The sequence below is a fragment of the Pyxicephalus adspersus genome, chromosome 10, assembly GCF_032062135.1.
Source record: "Pyxicephalus adspersus chromosome 10, UCB_Pads_2.0, whole genome shotgun sequence".
In the NCBI taxonomy this organism is placed as follows: domain Eukaryota; kingdom Metazoa; phylum Chordata; class Amphibia; order Anura; family Pyxicephalidae; genus Pyxicephalus; species Pyxicephalus adspersus.
The window spans coordinates 35,557,241-35,570,822 of record NC_092867.1 but is presented as its reverse complement, the minus strand read 5'-3'; the positions used below and the strand labels follow the sequence as shown (position 1 = coordinate 35,570,822).

General features: G+C 38.8%; 1 protein-coding gene across 4 annotated transcripts in view; it reads left to right on the top strand.

Moving 5' to 3' along the window:
• The window catches only part of NFKB2 (nuclear factor kappa B subunit 2), a 38,218-nt gene that overhangs the window by 23,037 nt on the left and 1,599 nt on the right, over positions 1–13,582 (top strand). For all 4 annotated transcript variants that reach the window (XM_072423886.1, XM_072423884.1, XM_072423883.1 and 1 more), the window contains 13 exons: positions 389–474; positions 798–936; positions 1,008–1,130; positions 1,394–1,612; positions 1,750–1,891; positions 3,600–3,714; positions 4,922–5,129; positions 5,747–5,916; positions 6,027–6,129; positions 6,644–6,879; positions 7,609–7,675; positions 8,748–8,920; positions 9,031–9,142. In XM_072423886.1, coding sequence (XP_072279987.1) covers positions 389–474; positions 798–936; positions 1,008–1,130; positions 1,394–1,612; positions 1,750–1,891; positions 3,600–3,714; positions 4,922–5,129; positions 5,747–5,916; positions 6,027–6,129; positions 6,644–6,879; positions 7,609–7,675; positions 8,748–8,920; positions 9,031–9,142 — 1,893 coding nt within the window. The remainder of the gene's footprint in view (positions 1–388; positions 475–797; positions 937–1,007; positions 1,131–1,393; positions 1,613–1,749; positions 1,892–3,599; positions 3,715–4,921; positions 5,130–5,746; positions 5,917–6,026; positions 6,130–6,643; positions 6,880–7,608; positions 7,676–8,747; positions 8,921–9,030; positions 9,143–13,582) is intronic.

Below are 13,582 nucleotides of genomic sequence, written 5' to 3'. Positions count from 1 at the left end.
CAGTGAGATCAGCAATCTTTTTTCCGATCTACATCTCCTGATCTCGCACCAGCGCTTCCTCTGCACTGGGCGGAAGATGGATACCGAGATGATGTGGGACCCAAATGAAAAAACTTCCTGACGGATTTGTGGGATTAAATGTGTTTTTTTTCTCGTTTTGGGTTTAGTTCTTCTTTAGGTTATCAGCATAACTTATCTAAATTTTACTGTACTTGAATAACAGAACTTTAATACCCCTTGAACGGATAATGAAAATATACGATTATAGTTGTTGGGAATGGTTAGTGTATTATTGATCTGATATCTTGTGTAAAATAAACCTTTAATTATTATTATCTACGAGTTGTATATACCTGAAAGGTTTATGTCTGTGGTTTGCCTTCTGTAGATGACATAGAAGTGAGATTTTATGAAGATGATGAAAATGGGTGGCAGGCATATGGGGACTTTGCACCGACAGATGTCCACAAGCAGGTATGTTGGCTTCCTTTATAAAGTATTTCTAGATAACAGGTTTGTGTGTTTGCAGTAATCAGTTGTATGACAGAAGGGTAGAAAGAGCACACGTATATGTCTTGTGTTTTCTAGTGTACATTGTTTTGGATTTATCATGTTGGGGGGGGGGGCTAAAGCAAAAGGAATGTTAAAGCAGATATACAGTTTACTGTTAGCAGGTACTTGTTCTGAGTTTTATTGCACCCGGTAATCAATCAGGACATTTGGATGCTGCCTCTGATAGCTTGGTTGTATATGTCAATACAATGGAAATGTAAAGACTGATACTTTTTTCTTTTCAGTATGCTATTGTGTTCCGGACCCCTCCATACCACAAGCAGAAAATAGACCGCCCAGTGACCGTGTTCTTGCAGTTAAAGCGAAAACGTGGTGGAGATGTCAGTGACTCCAAGCAGTTTACATACTACCCCTTGGATCAAGGTAATTGCTGTCATGCATTAAGACAATGAAATTATTTGTTAGCGGCATTGATAACTTATTTTGTTCTGTAGACAAAGAAGAAGTAGAAAGAAAAAGGAGAAAAGAAATCCCTTCACTAAACTTTGGAGGAGGAGCACCTATGGGAGGTGCAGGAGGAGGAGGTGGAGGCTCTGGAGGTTTCGGGCATACAGGAGGTAGGTGTACTTCATAATTCATGTGCTGTTTTACATTTTACCCATTCACATGGCAAGCTCTGTTCAATATTAATAAATACAACCCATCCTGAGAATTACTGAATTACTGTATTCGTAGTTTTAATAAAACATATGCTACACATGTATCCTGAAAGTTTTGTTACATTTTCATTTAAAAAACAAAACCCTTTTTAATGTCACTAATGGTAGAAGACTCTTTGCTTGCTTTGCCTGATCGATTTTGTTTATTCATTATTTTTAAGGGAACAATATGAATTACTCCTATGGTGGCTTGCATGGTGGTTACTATACACACCCTGGTCCAGTCTATCAGGGGGGTGGATACATGATGAAAGCCGACTCCTCTGAGCCTTCACCACAGCCAGTTAACATTAAGAAAGAGACTGAGGACACCCAGGGCAATCCCACACAGGAAAATATTCCAGCTCTCCAGAGAGAATGCCAGGAGAAAATACGTCAAGGTACAGAAACATACATGTCTAGTCACAACATAGAAGTATATTGCACTTTTACTTTTTTTTCTGCATTCCTAAATGATAAATAAAAAAGGTTGTTATTCTAAAAAGTGGTCATGTTCATGATTCTTCTCTCATCACAGCTCAAATATGCAGTATGAGAATGTTATCTCTGGCCCAGCGTACCTCCAAGGCCCTAATAGACTATGCAGTGAGTGCAGACCCTCGCATGCTGCTGGCTGTGCAGAGACCGCTGACTGCTACTCAGGATGAGAATGGAGACACGTAAGCATGAATAAATCCTAAACTGAAAATAAGATTCAGAAAAAAAAATGAAGGTTTTTTCTGGCATACAACAATATATTTACTGTGAGTAATCACAGTTTACAACAAAAATATGTTTACAAAGTGTATCTAAGTGTGGTCCATATTATGGGCCTAGACAAATAAAGTCTAACTAGTGAGTTAAGGTGCGTACACACTTCCAATTTTTATCGTTCCAATCGAACGACGAACGATCGATTGGGCAAAAAATCGTTCGTAAAAAAGTAACCAACGACGCCGACGAACGAGGAAAGTCGCTGGAAACGAACGACCGGACCGACGGATCGGATTGGACGACGATCGTTGAACATCGTTCGTGTGTACGGTCGTTCGTTGATCGTCCATGTTCAGAGCATGCGTGATGAACGAACGTCCGTTCACTTTCCTGTCGTGCACATAGTTCCTCTATCGCTCAAACGATCGTATCTATTGTGTGTACAATATCTACGAACGATCGTGTCGTTAACTCTATGTGCAGGATCGGTGCTATACGATCGTTCGTATATATCGTGCATGAACGTTCGTCGTTCGTTTTCCGACGATAATAATTGGAAGTGTGTACGTAGCTTAAGTATTTGGAACCTTAGTTGCTCCTTGAGTTCATAAAAGATATATCCATCATTAATAGTCACAGATGCTTGGCATGATTACGTAACAAGTTTCGCCCAGTAAAGGCTTCTTCAAGAGTATTAAAACGTTTGCGGGGTGGAACAAGATAATGTCCTACGAGTGGATGGGAGGTTCATGAGATGGCTCGACACAAAAAGAGGGGGATGCAGTGTTAGCAACCTTGCCAGCAATAGAAAATTGGTCTATTGATTGAGATTCACAAAGCAATACAGGATAGAGAATCTCCTGTCCAGCCAGTCACAAAACACGTTGCATAATCATGCCAAGCTTCAATTGGATCTACCTTTTATGGACTCAAGGAGCAACTAAGGCTCCAAATGCTTACTCACTTATTAGACCTTCTTTGTCTAGTGCCATAATATAGACCATACTAAAATACACTTTGTAAAAATATTTTTGTTCTAAACTGTGTTTAATCACAGTAAATATATTGTTGCATGCCAGAAAACCCCCTCTGTTGTTTCTCCTTTATCTTATTTATAATTCTATGGGGTTGGCATCATATTTAGCATACAACAAAATTGAGGGAGTCCTTTGCATTCACTTAAATACAAAACTGGACCGAATCAATATTCCATACAAATCCAAACTTTAAAAAACCTCATCAAAAGAGGCAAGGCCTTGGCAGCAGTATTGATGTGGTATAGCAGCAGTATTGATGCAGACCAATGGGAATGTTTTGTATCTATTATTTTTAAACCATGTGCTTTCAGTTTGAGAAAGTATTGTTACAGGAATAGCAGCACACTCTAGTGTATTGTGTAGGCAGCATCTACATGTTATTAAAATGTCATTCAAGCACCAATGACATTGGCACATTCTCCTGCATACAGGCATTCCAACTATTCATTATCTGATTCACCATGGTCAATGTAGGGCATGACTAGCTTTGATGAACAACTAACTTGACCCATCTGGTTAGATTTATTCATGAGTGTATATAGTATTTAATTCTTTACAGACAACATGAATCTTCTATGTATGTAGAACTCTTAGTCTGTAAAACAAGTTCAGTTATGTAAATTATTTTCCTTTCTAGGCCTCTTCACCTTGCTATTATACATGGACAGACTGCAGTCATTCAGCAGCTGGTAGATGTAATTAGGGGGGTTCCAGATAAGAAAATCCTCAACATATGCAACAACCTTCACCAGGTATTTCATTGTTTGTTTTTTTCATTCTTCTGCTCATGCTTTTCCCTGACAGCCAATATATATATTTAGGGTATTGAGTGTAGGTCCACTAGAGTAAGCTGCATCCTGTACCCCTTTTATAAGAGACCTTTCCAATCCCACTAATATACATTATATACACTTTCAACATATGTTTTGGATGGTAACAAAGTAAAAATCAGGAAACCATTCAATTCAATGTTGACTTTCCACAGTATAACGTCTGAGGGGGTTGTGGCTGTTGTGTATTAATGGTCTAGAAGTCTCCTCGGGCTATGATATAAAGTGGCAATAAAGGAAAGAAATAGCTTGTTCTATTGCCAGCTTCTGTTCTTGACAGTAAAACAGTACTAATGCCGTTCATATACCTGACACATGGTGGGATGTTGCACATCTATCAGGCATCTATCAGTCTCATCTGCAGATACCTGACACTTGGGCTGTAAATCTGAGACTCCCTTAGTGGTGAATTTACCAAGGAAAAGGTGTATTACGTATTGCTGCGCTCATTGGTGCTAGTGACCAGACTGCTCAGGGATCTCCTAGAGTTATAAATGGTCTTTAATTGATGAATATTGAAGTGTGAAAATCTCATCAGGGTTCTTGTAATCTTTCCATATCACTACAATGTTAGCTACAGTTGTATATCGGCCAGTTTGTGTCTGCATTCTCTTGAAAATGCTTTGGGGTGATTAGATTACTGCACGTCTTTGAGGTTACATATGATTAAGCTTTGGCTTTCTAACAAAGATCTTCACAGGACACTACATTCAAGAAGTAGCGTTTGTATTTAAGATTTAGAATACAAGATGTAAGTAAGATTAACACACATAGCCTGTCCACTGAACGACGTGCATTATATTTGTTGGGTTTTTGGTAAGCCTAGTGAATGGTTGAGTATTAGGGCAGCAATGGACGAGGAATATATATATAAACACTGTGTAATGAGCTGAAAGATCACTAGAATGAAGGTATAACAGGACAGTGTGTCTTGTATCATGCTGTATCTCATACAGAACAGTGTAAAATGTTTACGGTTAAAGCAGTGACTTTGTGAGGTGTAATATTGGTGCAAAAAGATTATGTATGTTTCACCCTACTTGTTTTACTGGATTATGAATGTTTCACCCTACTTGTTTTACTTGATTATGAATGTTTCACCCTACTTGTACTTGTTTTCTTTGAACAGACTCCTTTACACCTTGGGGTGATCACCAAACAATATCAAATCGTGTCCTTTCTGTTAAGAGCTGGAGCTGACCCCACTATCCTTGACCGTTTTGGAAATTCAGTAATACATTTAGCTGTTCAAGCTGGAGATGACAAAATGCTTCAGGTTCTCTTAGATCACCAATTCAGTGGCTATAAAAATCTCCTCAACATGCCAGATTATCATGGTAAGGAATAGATATACCTTGTGTCTAAATCAGTTGTGATTTCTTAGCAAGTAATTTGATTTATACAGCTCATGTATAAAAGAGGAATAATATAATTATCCTACCTTCTAAAAAATTATACACAGCCATTATTTTCATATTGGTGCTTAGGTGAAAGTGATTGATACAGAAAAAAAAAAAAAAAAAAAATATATATATATATATATAATATATCTCTATATATTTATAATATATCTCTATATATTATATATATATTAGCACTATTTCTTGGGTCGGTTCCACCCAATCTTTGCCTGTACCGCACCACAAGTGATCAGCATCAGATTGTACATGCGGGGACTAATTTAGAATGTACTCATTTGGTTACAAAGGAAGCTCTTGTAATAATGCCTAGAAAAGTTACTTCACTGTGAAAATATTAATGATGCATGGAGGGTTACTTTTAGTATGGACAGGGGTGCACACAGTGACTGCACTACTCTTACAGAGAGATAATGTCATCTTTTGACTGCAGTTTTGTCATTTCTCTTCCACAGCTCATACTACAGAACAGATAAGAATTTGTTGTCTCCTCAGTTGTTGTTTTGTGTGGCTTTAATTGGCTATTTTACTTTCAGGTTTGTACCCTGTTCACTGGGCAATAAAGGTGGAAAATGAGAAATGTTTGGAGCGGCTGGTGAAAAGTGGAGCTGATGTGAATGCTGCAGAGCGGAAGAGTGGAAGATCACCACTTCACATTGCTGTGGAAATGAACAACCTAAATATGGCTGTTACCCTAACTAAGAAAGTAAGAAATTAGATCCCTTGTATGTCTGGTCTGTTGGAATGTATTATATGTAAGAAAATAAAGCAATCACTCAGTGGTTATATTGCTAACAAAGATGTGTGTTTTCTTAGCTGAGGGCAGATGTGAACTCTCAAACCTTTGGAGGGAATACTCCGCTGCATCTGGCTGCTTGTATGGGATCTCCGGTGCTGACAAAGATGCTCATTAATGCAGGTGATTCCATCTTCTCTTTGATACGTGTTGCTGAGTACATGTTAGAGATTTACAGGCAATGTTTCCCCCAGCCCCTTTTAGCTGGGCGCACCACCCAGCTGTTTTCGGGTGGGGACTGAAGAATTGGATCACAACACAGGAGCTGCCACTCGCCTACAGCTTCTTCCTACCCAGCTTTAAAAAAATTCTGCATTGAACACTGACACATAACACATTTCTGGTTGTTTGGACATATTTTGTGCCTTACCTTGAAATGTTATGGACAGTGGATACTTTCTACATGATTGAATATAAACCTTTTGAACAATACACTGTACTAGTCATTTTCATGTCATGGCTGCTCCAGTCTTAATAAACTGAGATCATAAATCAGCCATGATCTTTTTTTTTGGATCATAAATCAGCAGCTTAGACCAGACATTATGTTGCTGGCAGTGTCACCATTGTCATGATATATGTCAGTGTTCTCAGTAGTGGAGCGTTATCATTTAATCAGTTTTTTTGTGATCTTTAGGTGCAAATGTCTTAATAGAAAATGATGAGCCTGTGCACGGCACCACATGCAGTGACAGTGATGAAACAGACAGTGATTCTGATGTGAATATGGATACAGACTCTGACCAGCAAGGAGACAGTGATTCAGAAGACAGTGGAGCTTCAGATACACAGCAGGAAAATGAAAGAATTCACTGCGGTGCTAAGAGGCGTTATCCTGGGCACACTCCACTGGACCTCACCAAGAGCCAGAAAGTAAGATTGACTTCCTTTGTTATTATTCACATATGATCTAATATTTCTTAAGCTACACAAAAAGTGACAAACTTGAAGGAAATACCATAACTATTGTGTTGTGATTTTTACAAACATTGGTGGATAATTTGTAATTGTGAATGTGGGCTGCTTTACAGTGCTACACATTGTTTTTGTTTTACTGTTCCTCATTAAAGTTTATGAATCATTACTGCCCTTAGCTGAAGAGTCGTTAGGCAGAGTCATGGAGGAGCAGTAAAAAAAATGAGTCACATATATTTATTTAGTGGTAGCTATAGTGCATGTCCAGTCATTATTCTTGTAATCCCATGCCTGCACTTCTATGGAGAGACGGGGAGGTTAAGTATCACATTCTCACAAGTGTGTTGCCTTCTCACAGATTTGATGCTCTTCTTATTTACATAGTTACATAGTTACATAGTAGTTTAGGTTGAAAAAAGACCTAAGCCCATCAAGTTCAACCAGGGAAATAAACATATCCCAGATAAAAACCCTTTAAGACATAGTCGGTCCTGAGGAAGGCAAAAAAAAACCCCTGGTACAACTTGCTTCAACAGGAAAAAAAATCCTTCCTGATTCCATGAGGCAATCGGATGTTCCCTGGATCAACAGTCACTGTTATTTTTACTTTAAAGCCTTAATACCCAGTTATTTTCTGTTCCTAATGTTTAAACATAACAATAATCATCATCTATAATTGTTTTCCAGGTACGAGACATCTTATCTAAGCACTCAGCTGGGGCTGCAGCTTTGAAGCCATCAGGACAACCACCAGGTAGAGCCCAATCATCTTCTGTGTTCTGTATCTCATAATGGATGAGTACTAAACATGACTAAGTACTAAACAAGTCCAAAAAAATTATTACACACCGTTTAGAAAGAACTCTATACTAAGAATATGGAGGCTGTCATTGCTGACCCATCCTTCCAAAAATGATATGTACCTAGCTCCTTCTAATATAATCACAGTCACAGATCTCCTATATCTTGTCAGAGACTGCAAAGCCTACAGCAGCCAACCTTCTTACCAGTACTCCTCTTCTACACGTCTCCTGTTTTAGAATGTGTTTTTAAATCAAGCTTTGAATGTGCCTAAGATTCATTCCAAAGGTGAAAGAAGTACTCCTCTGCTTGACAAAATAATCTTAGGAAATACTGAATAGGCTGGACAAGGGGGTTTAACTTATTTTAAAGTGGAGTGTCAGGCAAATGAAATAAATGTTTGGCCTGCCAAGCCTGGTAAAGGATTTGTAATTCTTTTAGGCCAGACTGGATGCTGCTGTGTAGGAGCTTAACAAAATATAAAATTAAATGTAAAAGACAGCTCTGGATACACGGTGAGCTGAAGAATATTAGTTGAACTTTTTAAACTGGTCCAGTACTATAAGTAATACATTTGATATTAAGGGGACTGTTCTGCGTTTTGACTTATCAGATCTTTTAGTAAAATAAATCCTGAATTGTTAGTCTAAAAAATAACTCTATATATATATTGTCTATATATGTCTGTAAATCTAACATAAATATGAACAATTTTTCTTAGTTGCTGGAAGGCCTCATAACCTGACCCACCCACAAAAGTTGTATTTCTATAATCTGTATTCCTCTCCATTCATGTGTATGACTTATGGCAATGTGACCAATATCCATTTATCTTTCTATAGAGTTTACTTTTGGGAATTTTAAAGTCAATTTAGATGTAAATTGCACTTAGCAGAGTTGTAATTTACCATTTACAAGTTGAGTTGGGAATCAGGAAAAGCTTTGAATGATATTCTTTGTTATTTTGCAGCCCAGCTGGAGGCTGTAATGAGGTATTGGAATGACCTTTTCTTGTTGCATTCTAGTGAATGTGCTTTCTCTGGAAACCAATACTGTACAGCGTCTTGAGAAATTACTGAACGAAGGCCAGACAGGATCAGACTGGACTGAACTTGCTTCACGGCTGAGACTTCAGAGTTTGGTTGACACTTATAGAAACACCTCGTCCCCTACAGAGAACCTTTTGCGCAGTTATGAGGTAGTTTGTTTTATTATTACAGGAGGCTGTCTTAGCCTTTGTTATATAGAGAACTAATGGGTATTCCATACATGTAGGGGTTAGTATTCATTTTGGTATTTTCCCCTTAGCTCGCTGGTGGAAGTCTCTGCGGGCTGATCCGAACACTAGAGTCTATGGGAGTAAATGAAGGCGTGCAATTGCTGTGCAGCTCGGAGACGTACATGAAGCAGGCAAATCAAGGTATGCCTTTGCACAAACTGAAAACATGGCCTGGTTTCTCAAATGCTTTCAAAAGTGAGGAGCATGCCATTGGTAAAAAATATATGAACAATAGATTTCTATAATACATTTTTTGAAGCGGTGAAATTAAAGCTTCCTTTTTCCATTTAGTTGCAGCAATGCCCCCAAGACTGCAATGTCTGAATAATCTGTTACATGAAGTGGCTTCTAACGCACAGTGGTTTAGGCTGCAATTATTTTTTATAAACCTGTAATTTTGAAAATTATAGTTCCCTCACATATGATAATCCAGTCTTTTGGGCACTTTTGGAGGTCATTGGCCATTTTTGACTTTTTGATCAGAAAGGCAAACCGTTTGTTATAGATATAAAAATACATATATCCTGTATTAGTGAGATTTTATCTTCTGTACAAATTACAGCTCCCATACAGTTGTCCTGTGTTATATTGTATCTGTACATCTTACCACCATGCAGAGAAATTCTTACTCATACAGGACAATTTTATCTACAGGAAAGTAGGAACTACTACTGTTTACTGCTGGTGTATGGGACAGACCACTTGGTGTTAAAAAAAAGCAGAAAGGGAACTCCAGAACACAAAAGTTTACATTTCTCATTCATTTTATACTTTATTTCTCAAAATTCAGTGGGTCTGTTAAGTATGTGCTGAATTTTAAAGTGTATGCTTGTGCAAATAAAACAAAGTGCAAGTGCAGAAAAATTCCTGTTGGTCTGCCAGTAAATCCAGTGAGTTCCTTCCTACTTTCTGTAGTTTCATCTGTCAATTATGTCTCTCGATCTGTGGTATGAGCCTCCTGCCACGGCTCAACAAGATCTTATGGCCATGTTAGTTAGATTTTTGATGACCCCGAGTGAAGAGGTTTGAAGTGTGGTATTGCACCTTCCCTTGTAGAATCTCTTTATGATCTGTCTGTGGCTTCTGAGCCATGACCTGTACAGTCTTCAATTCAGAATCCTTCCAATCTTTACCTAACAGATATGTGAGGGGTAAGAATGTTCTGATAGCTAGGAATTTAAAGAGACCGCATTGGCTCTCATTCATGCATTGTGCACCACACTGAAACTTGAAGATCATCTTACCATTTTGGATTCTGGCTCTTTCAGACTTTCTTAGACAAGTAGGTCACAAATACTTTTCCAGTGCATCTGTTTTATGACTTACAACTCCAATTCTTGCTACCTCCCAAACACTTATTGGATCTGCTCGTTTGGAAAGGCATTTTTTAAGCTGTGGTCTAACACCATTTTGGATCTGGCTGTCACTTACCATAACAAGAAAGCTACTGCTGTGTTACAGGTTGTTGTGGGTTCTAAGGAACATATATAAGCAGTTAAATACTGCCTGAAAGGGGATTTTAAATCTCAATCGTACAACCTTCTTTTTCTAGCATGTGAACTCCCTTTTTAAATGAGGGACTCTTGGATAGTTTTTGCCCCTAGGAGTTCCCAGTACAGGAAGGCAATACTCTAGAGTTCAACGCAACACTCTGCATCGTTGTGGTTGCTTGTGTTACAGCCTCTTTATGCCTTTCTCCTGTGTGCTGTACAACATGCAGTTTCCAGTGTTAAGTCTTCTGCACTCCTATTGCATCCCTATCGGATGCCCTCATCTAGAGAGAACACCTTGGTGCCTTGTTTATCTGATGTTTTAAAGACCACAACTGACTAGATTGTTTCTAATTCTTTACAAATCAGCACTGTAAATATCTCCTCTCCTGGACACAGCCCAGAGTGTTCTTTCCACTGGAAAATCTTTGAGCCATCAGAGCCAGAGGTCTTGTATCCATCAGTCAGGGGAGTTTTCTTCTCTCAGCTATCACTTACGCTTAGGTCCATAAATATTTGGACAGACAACTTTTTTCTAATTTTGGTTCTGTACATTACCTGAAACAACTCAGATGTAATTGAACTGCAGACTTTCAGCTTAAATTCAGTGGGTTAAACAAAAAGATTGCATAAAAAGCAAAAAAATTAGGAACTAAAGCCTTTTTTTACACAGTCACTTCATTTCAGGGGCTAAAATAATTGGACAAATTAAAAAGCTGAAAATAAAATGTTCATTTCTTATACTTGGTTGAAAACCCTTTGCTGGCAATGACAGCCTGTAGTCTTGAACTCAAGGACATCACTAGATGCTGCGTTTCCTCCTTTTTCATGCTCTGCCAGGCCTTTACTGCAGCGGCTTTCATTTTCTGTCCAAAGTTTATTCTTCAACAAGTGAAATGCATGCTCAATTGGGTTCAGATCAGGTGACTGACTTGGCCATTCAAGAATATTCCACTTCTGTGCTTTAATAAACTCCTGGGTGGTTTTGGCTGTATGTTTTGGGTCATTGTCCATCTGTATTATGAAACGCCTTATGAGGACAAGGCTCTCCATTCACCCCCTAGTGCTCTGTGATTGGCTGAGGTTTTACGTTTCCCAGCCATTCAGCACCAGATATAAATGAGGAGCCTTGTGCTCATTCATCTCTAGTGCTCTGTGATTGGCTGAGAAATAAGAAACCCAGATGATAGCTCAAGCCAATCAGGGAGCAGAGCAGTCAGCAGTGCTCTGCTAAGCTGACAGCTCCGCTACCCTGATTGCTCCCGCAGCCCTAGAGGAGCTGTAGTATGTGTTATAGATACAGAACACATGTCACATCTCCTCTAGGGCTGCGGGAGTAATCAGGAGCGGAGCTGTCAGCTTAGCAGAGCTCCGCTCCCTGATTGGCTGAGGAAAGGGAAATCCTGATGATGCTTGAGCTGTCATCTGGGTTCCCTATTTCTCAGCCAATCACAGAGCACTAGAGATAAATGGGCACAATTCTCCCCATTCGAGTCTAGTGCTGAATGGCTGAAAAATGTAAAACCTCAGCCAATCACAGAGCACTAGGGGTGAATGGAGAGCCTTGTCCTCATTTACCCCCTAGTGCCCTGCGATCCCTTACTGTCAGGAGGATTTCCAGGGCTGTGCTCATGTCATGATTGCAGCCATAGGAATCATCCTGTCATTGGGATAACCTGAAATAAAAGTTACACAAACACACATACATTTAATTAAATAATTTAACATTAAAGCCTTGTCCAATTTTCTACAGTGGGTGGGGTGGTGGAGATCTGGGAGTCACCTTATTAAAGGGGGGTTCCAGATTCCAAAGACCTGTTAACAATGAGGGCTTTTAAAAACGTTTTTTTAATGGAAGCTTTCATAAAAAGCTTTAAAACACTTGTAAAAGCCTTCATTGAGTTCAACGAGAGCGTTTTCCCTGCGTTTTAATTTTTTAAACGTTGCAAGCAACGTTTAAGATAATGCTCAAAAACGTGCCTGAAGGAAAATCTAGATTAGCCCATTGGAATGCATGGGGACTTCAAACATGGGCTTTAAAACCCTCAGGTTAAACGCTGGGGAAACAGTCCGTGTAGACTAGGCCTTAGTTCCTCACATTTTTATGCAATCTTTTTGTTCAACCCACTGCCGTAAAGCTGAACGTTTGCAGTTAAACTGCAAAAAGTTGTCTCTTTGTCCAAATATTTATGGACCTAACTGTATACCCAATACATATTTTTGATACTGGAGGGTTCACCTTGTTCTGTCTTTTTACATTTTCACCCTCTTCTGTTGTGGGATTAGAGAGCAGACGGACTTATTTTGGAGACCAGGTAAGTCCTGGATTTGTTTGTTGAGCCTTCTGGCTCTAGCAGTTTCAGGAACTCCTCAATGCTAGACCTCCATACTTGGATCTCAGTAGGAGTTATGGATGCACATGGTTACCACCAGTGTCTAGGCCTCTGTATGCTATTTCTGGTTTCCTACATCTTCCATCTGTAACATTGTTTCAGGGTTCTTCTGCTTAGCTAAGTTTTCCAGAAACCCTGTTTTTTTTTTTCTGTCAGCAACAGACTTGCAAGTGTGCATCCCTAACCACCCCCCCCCCCATAGAAAGCAAACCCAATTATATAACTGTAAATTTTGACAAAATACTGCTCTTACCCTGTGCTGGGTGCAGCCACTGTGCTATCCACTCTCTAAAGTAAACATTAATGTTTCAGGAAATCTCTGAGAATCCATCCAACATATTTGCCTGTCCTGAGGTGTCTGAAAGTCCAAGTTAGGATAGAAAAAGTAACACTTAAAGAACTTTGTCATAATAAAACATCACCAATATCAATAAAACAAAAAAGCTCATTTCAAAACTCAGAGTAAGAAAACTGTATTACAACCAATAAAAATAGCACTTAAATATAAAAGTGGCAGCAACATTGCCAAAATCTATATAATCACAGAAATCTCTACTATGTTTTTTTATTGAAATTGGTTGTAAGAAATATATAAAGGTTGTCGTCGCTGACCTTTTGTCCTGTGTACATTAAAATAAATCTTTTTCTTTTTTTGGTAGGCCTAAATACTTATTGAAATAAAATGTTTAGGCAATAAA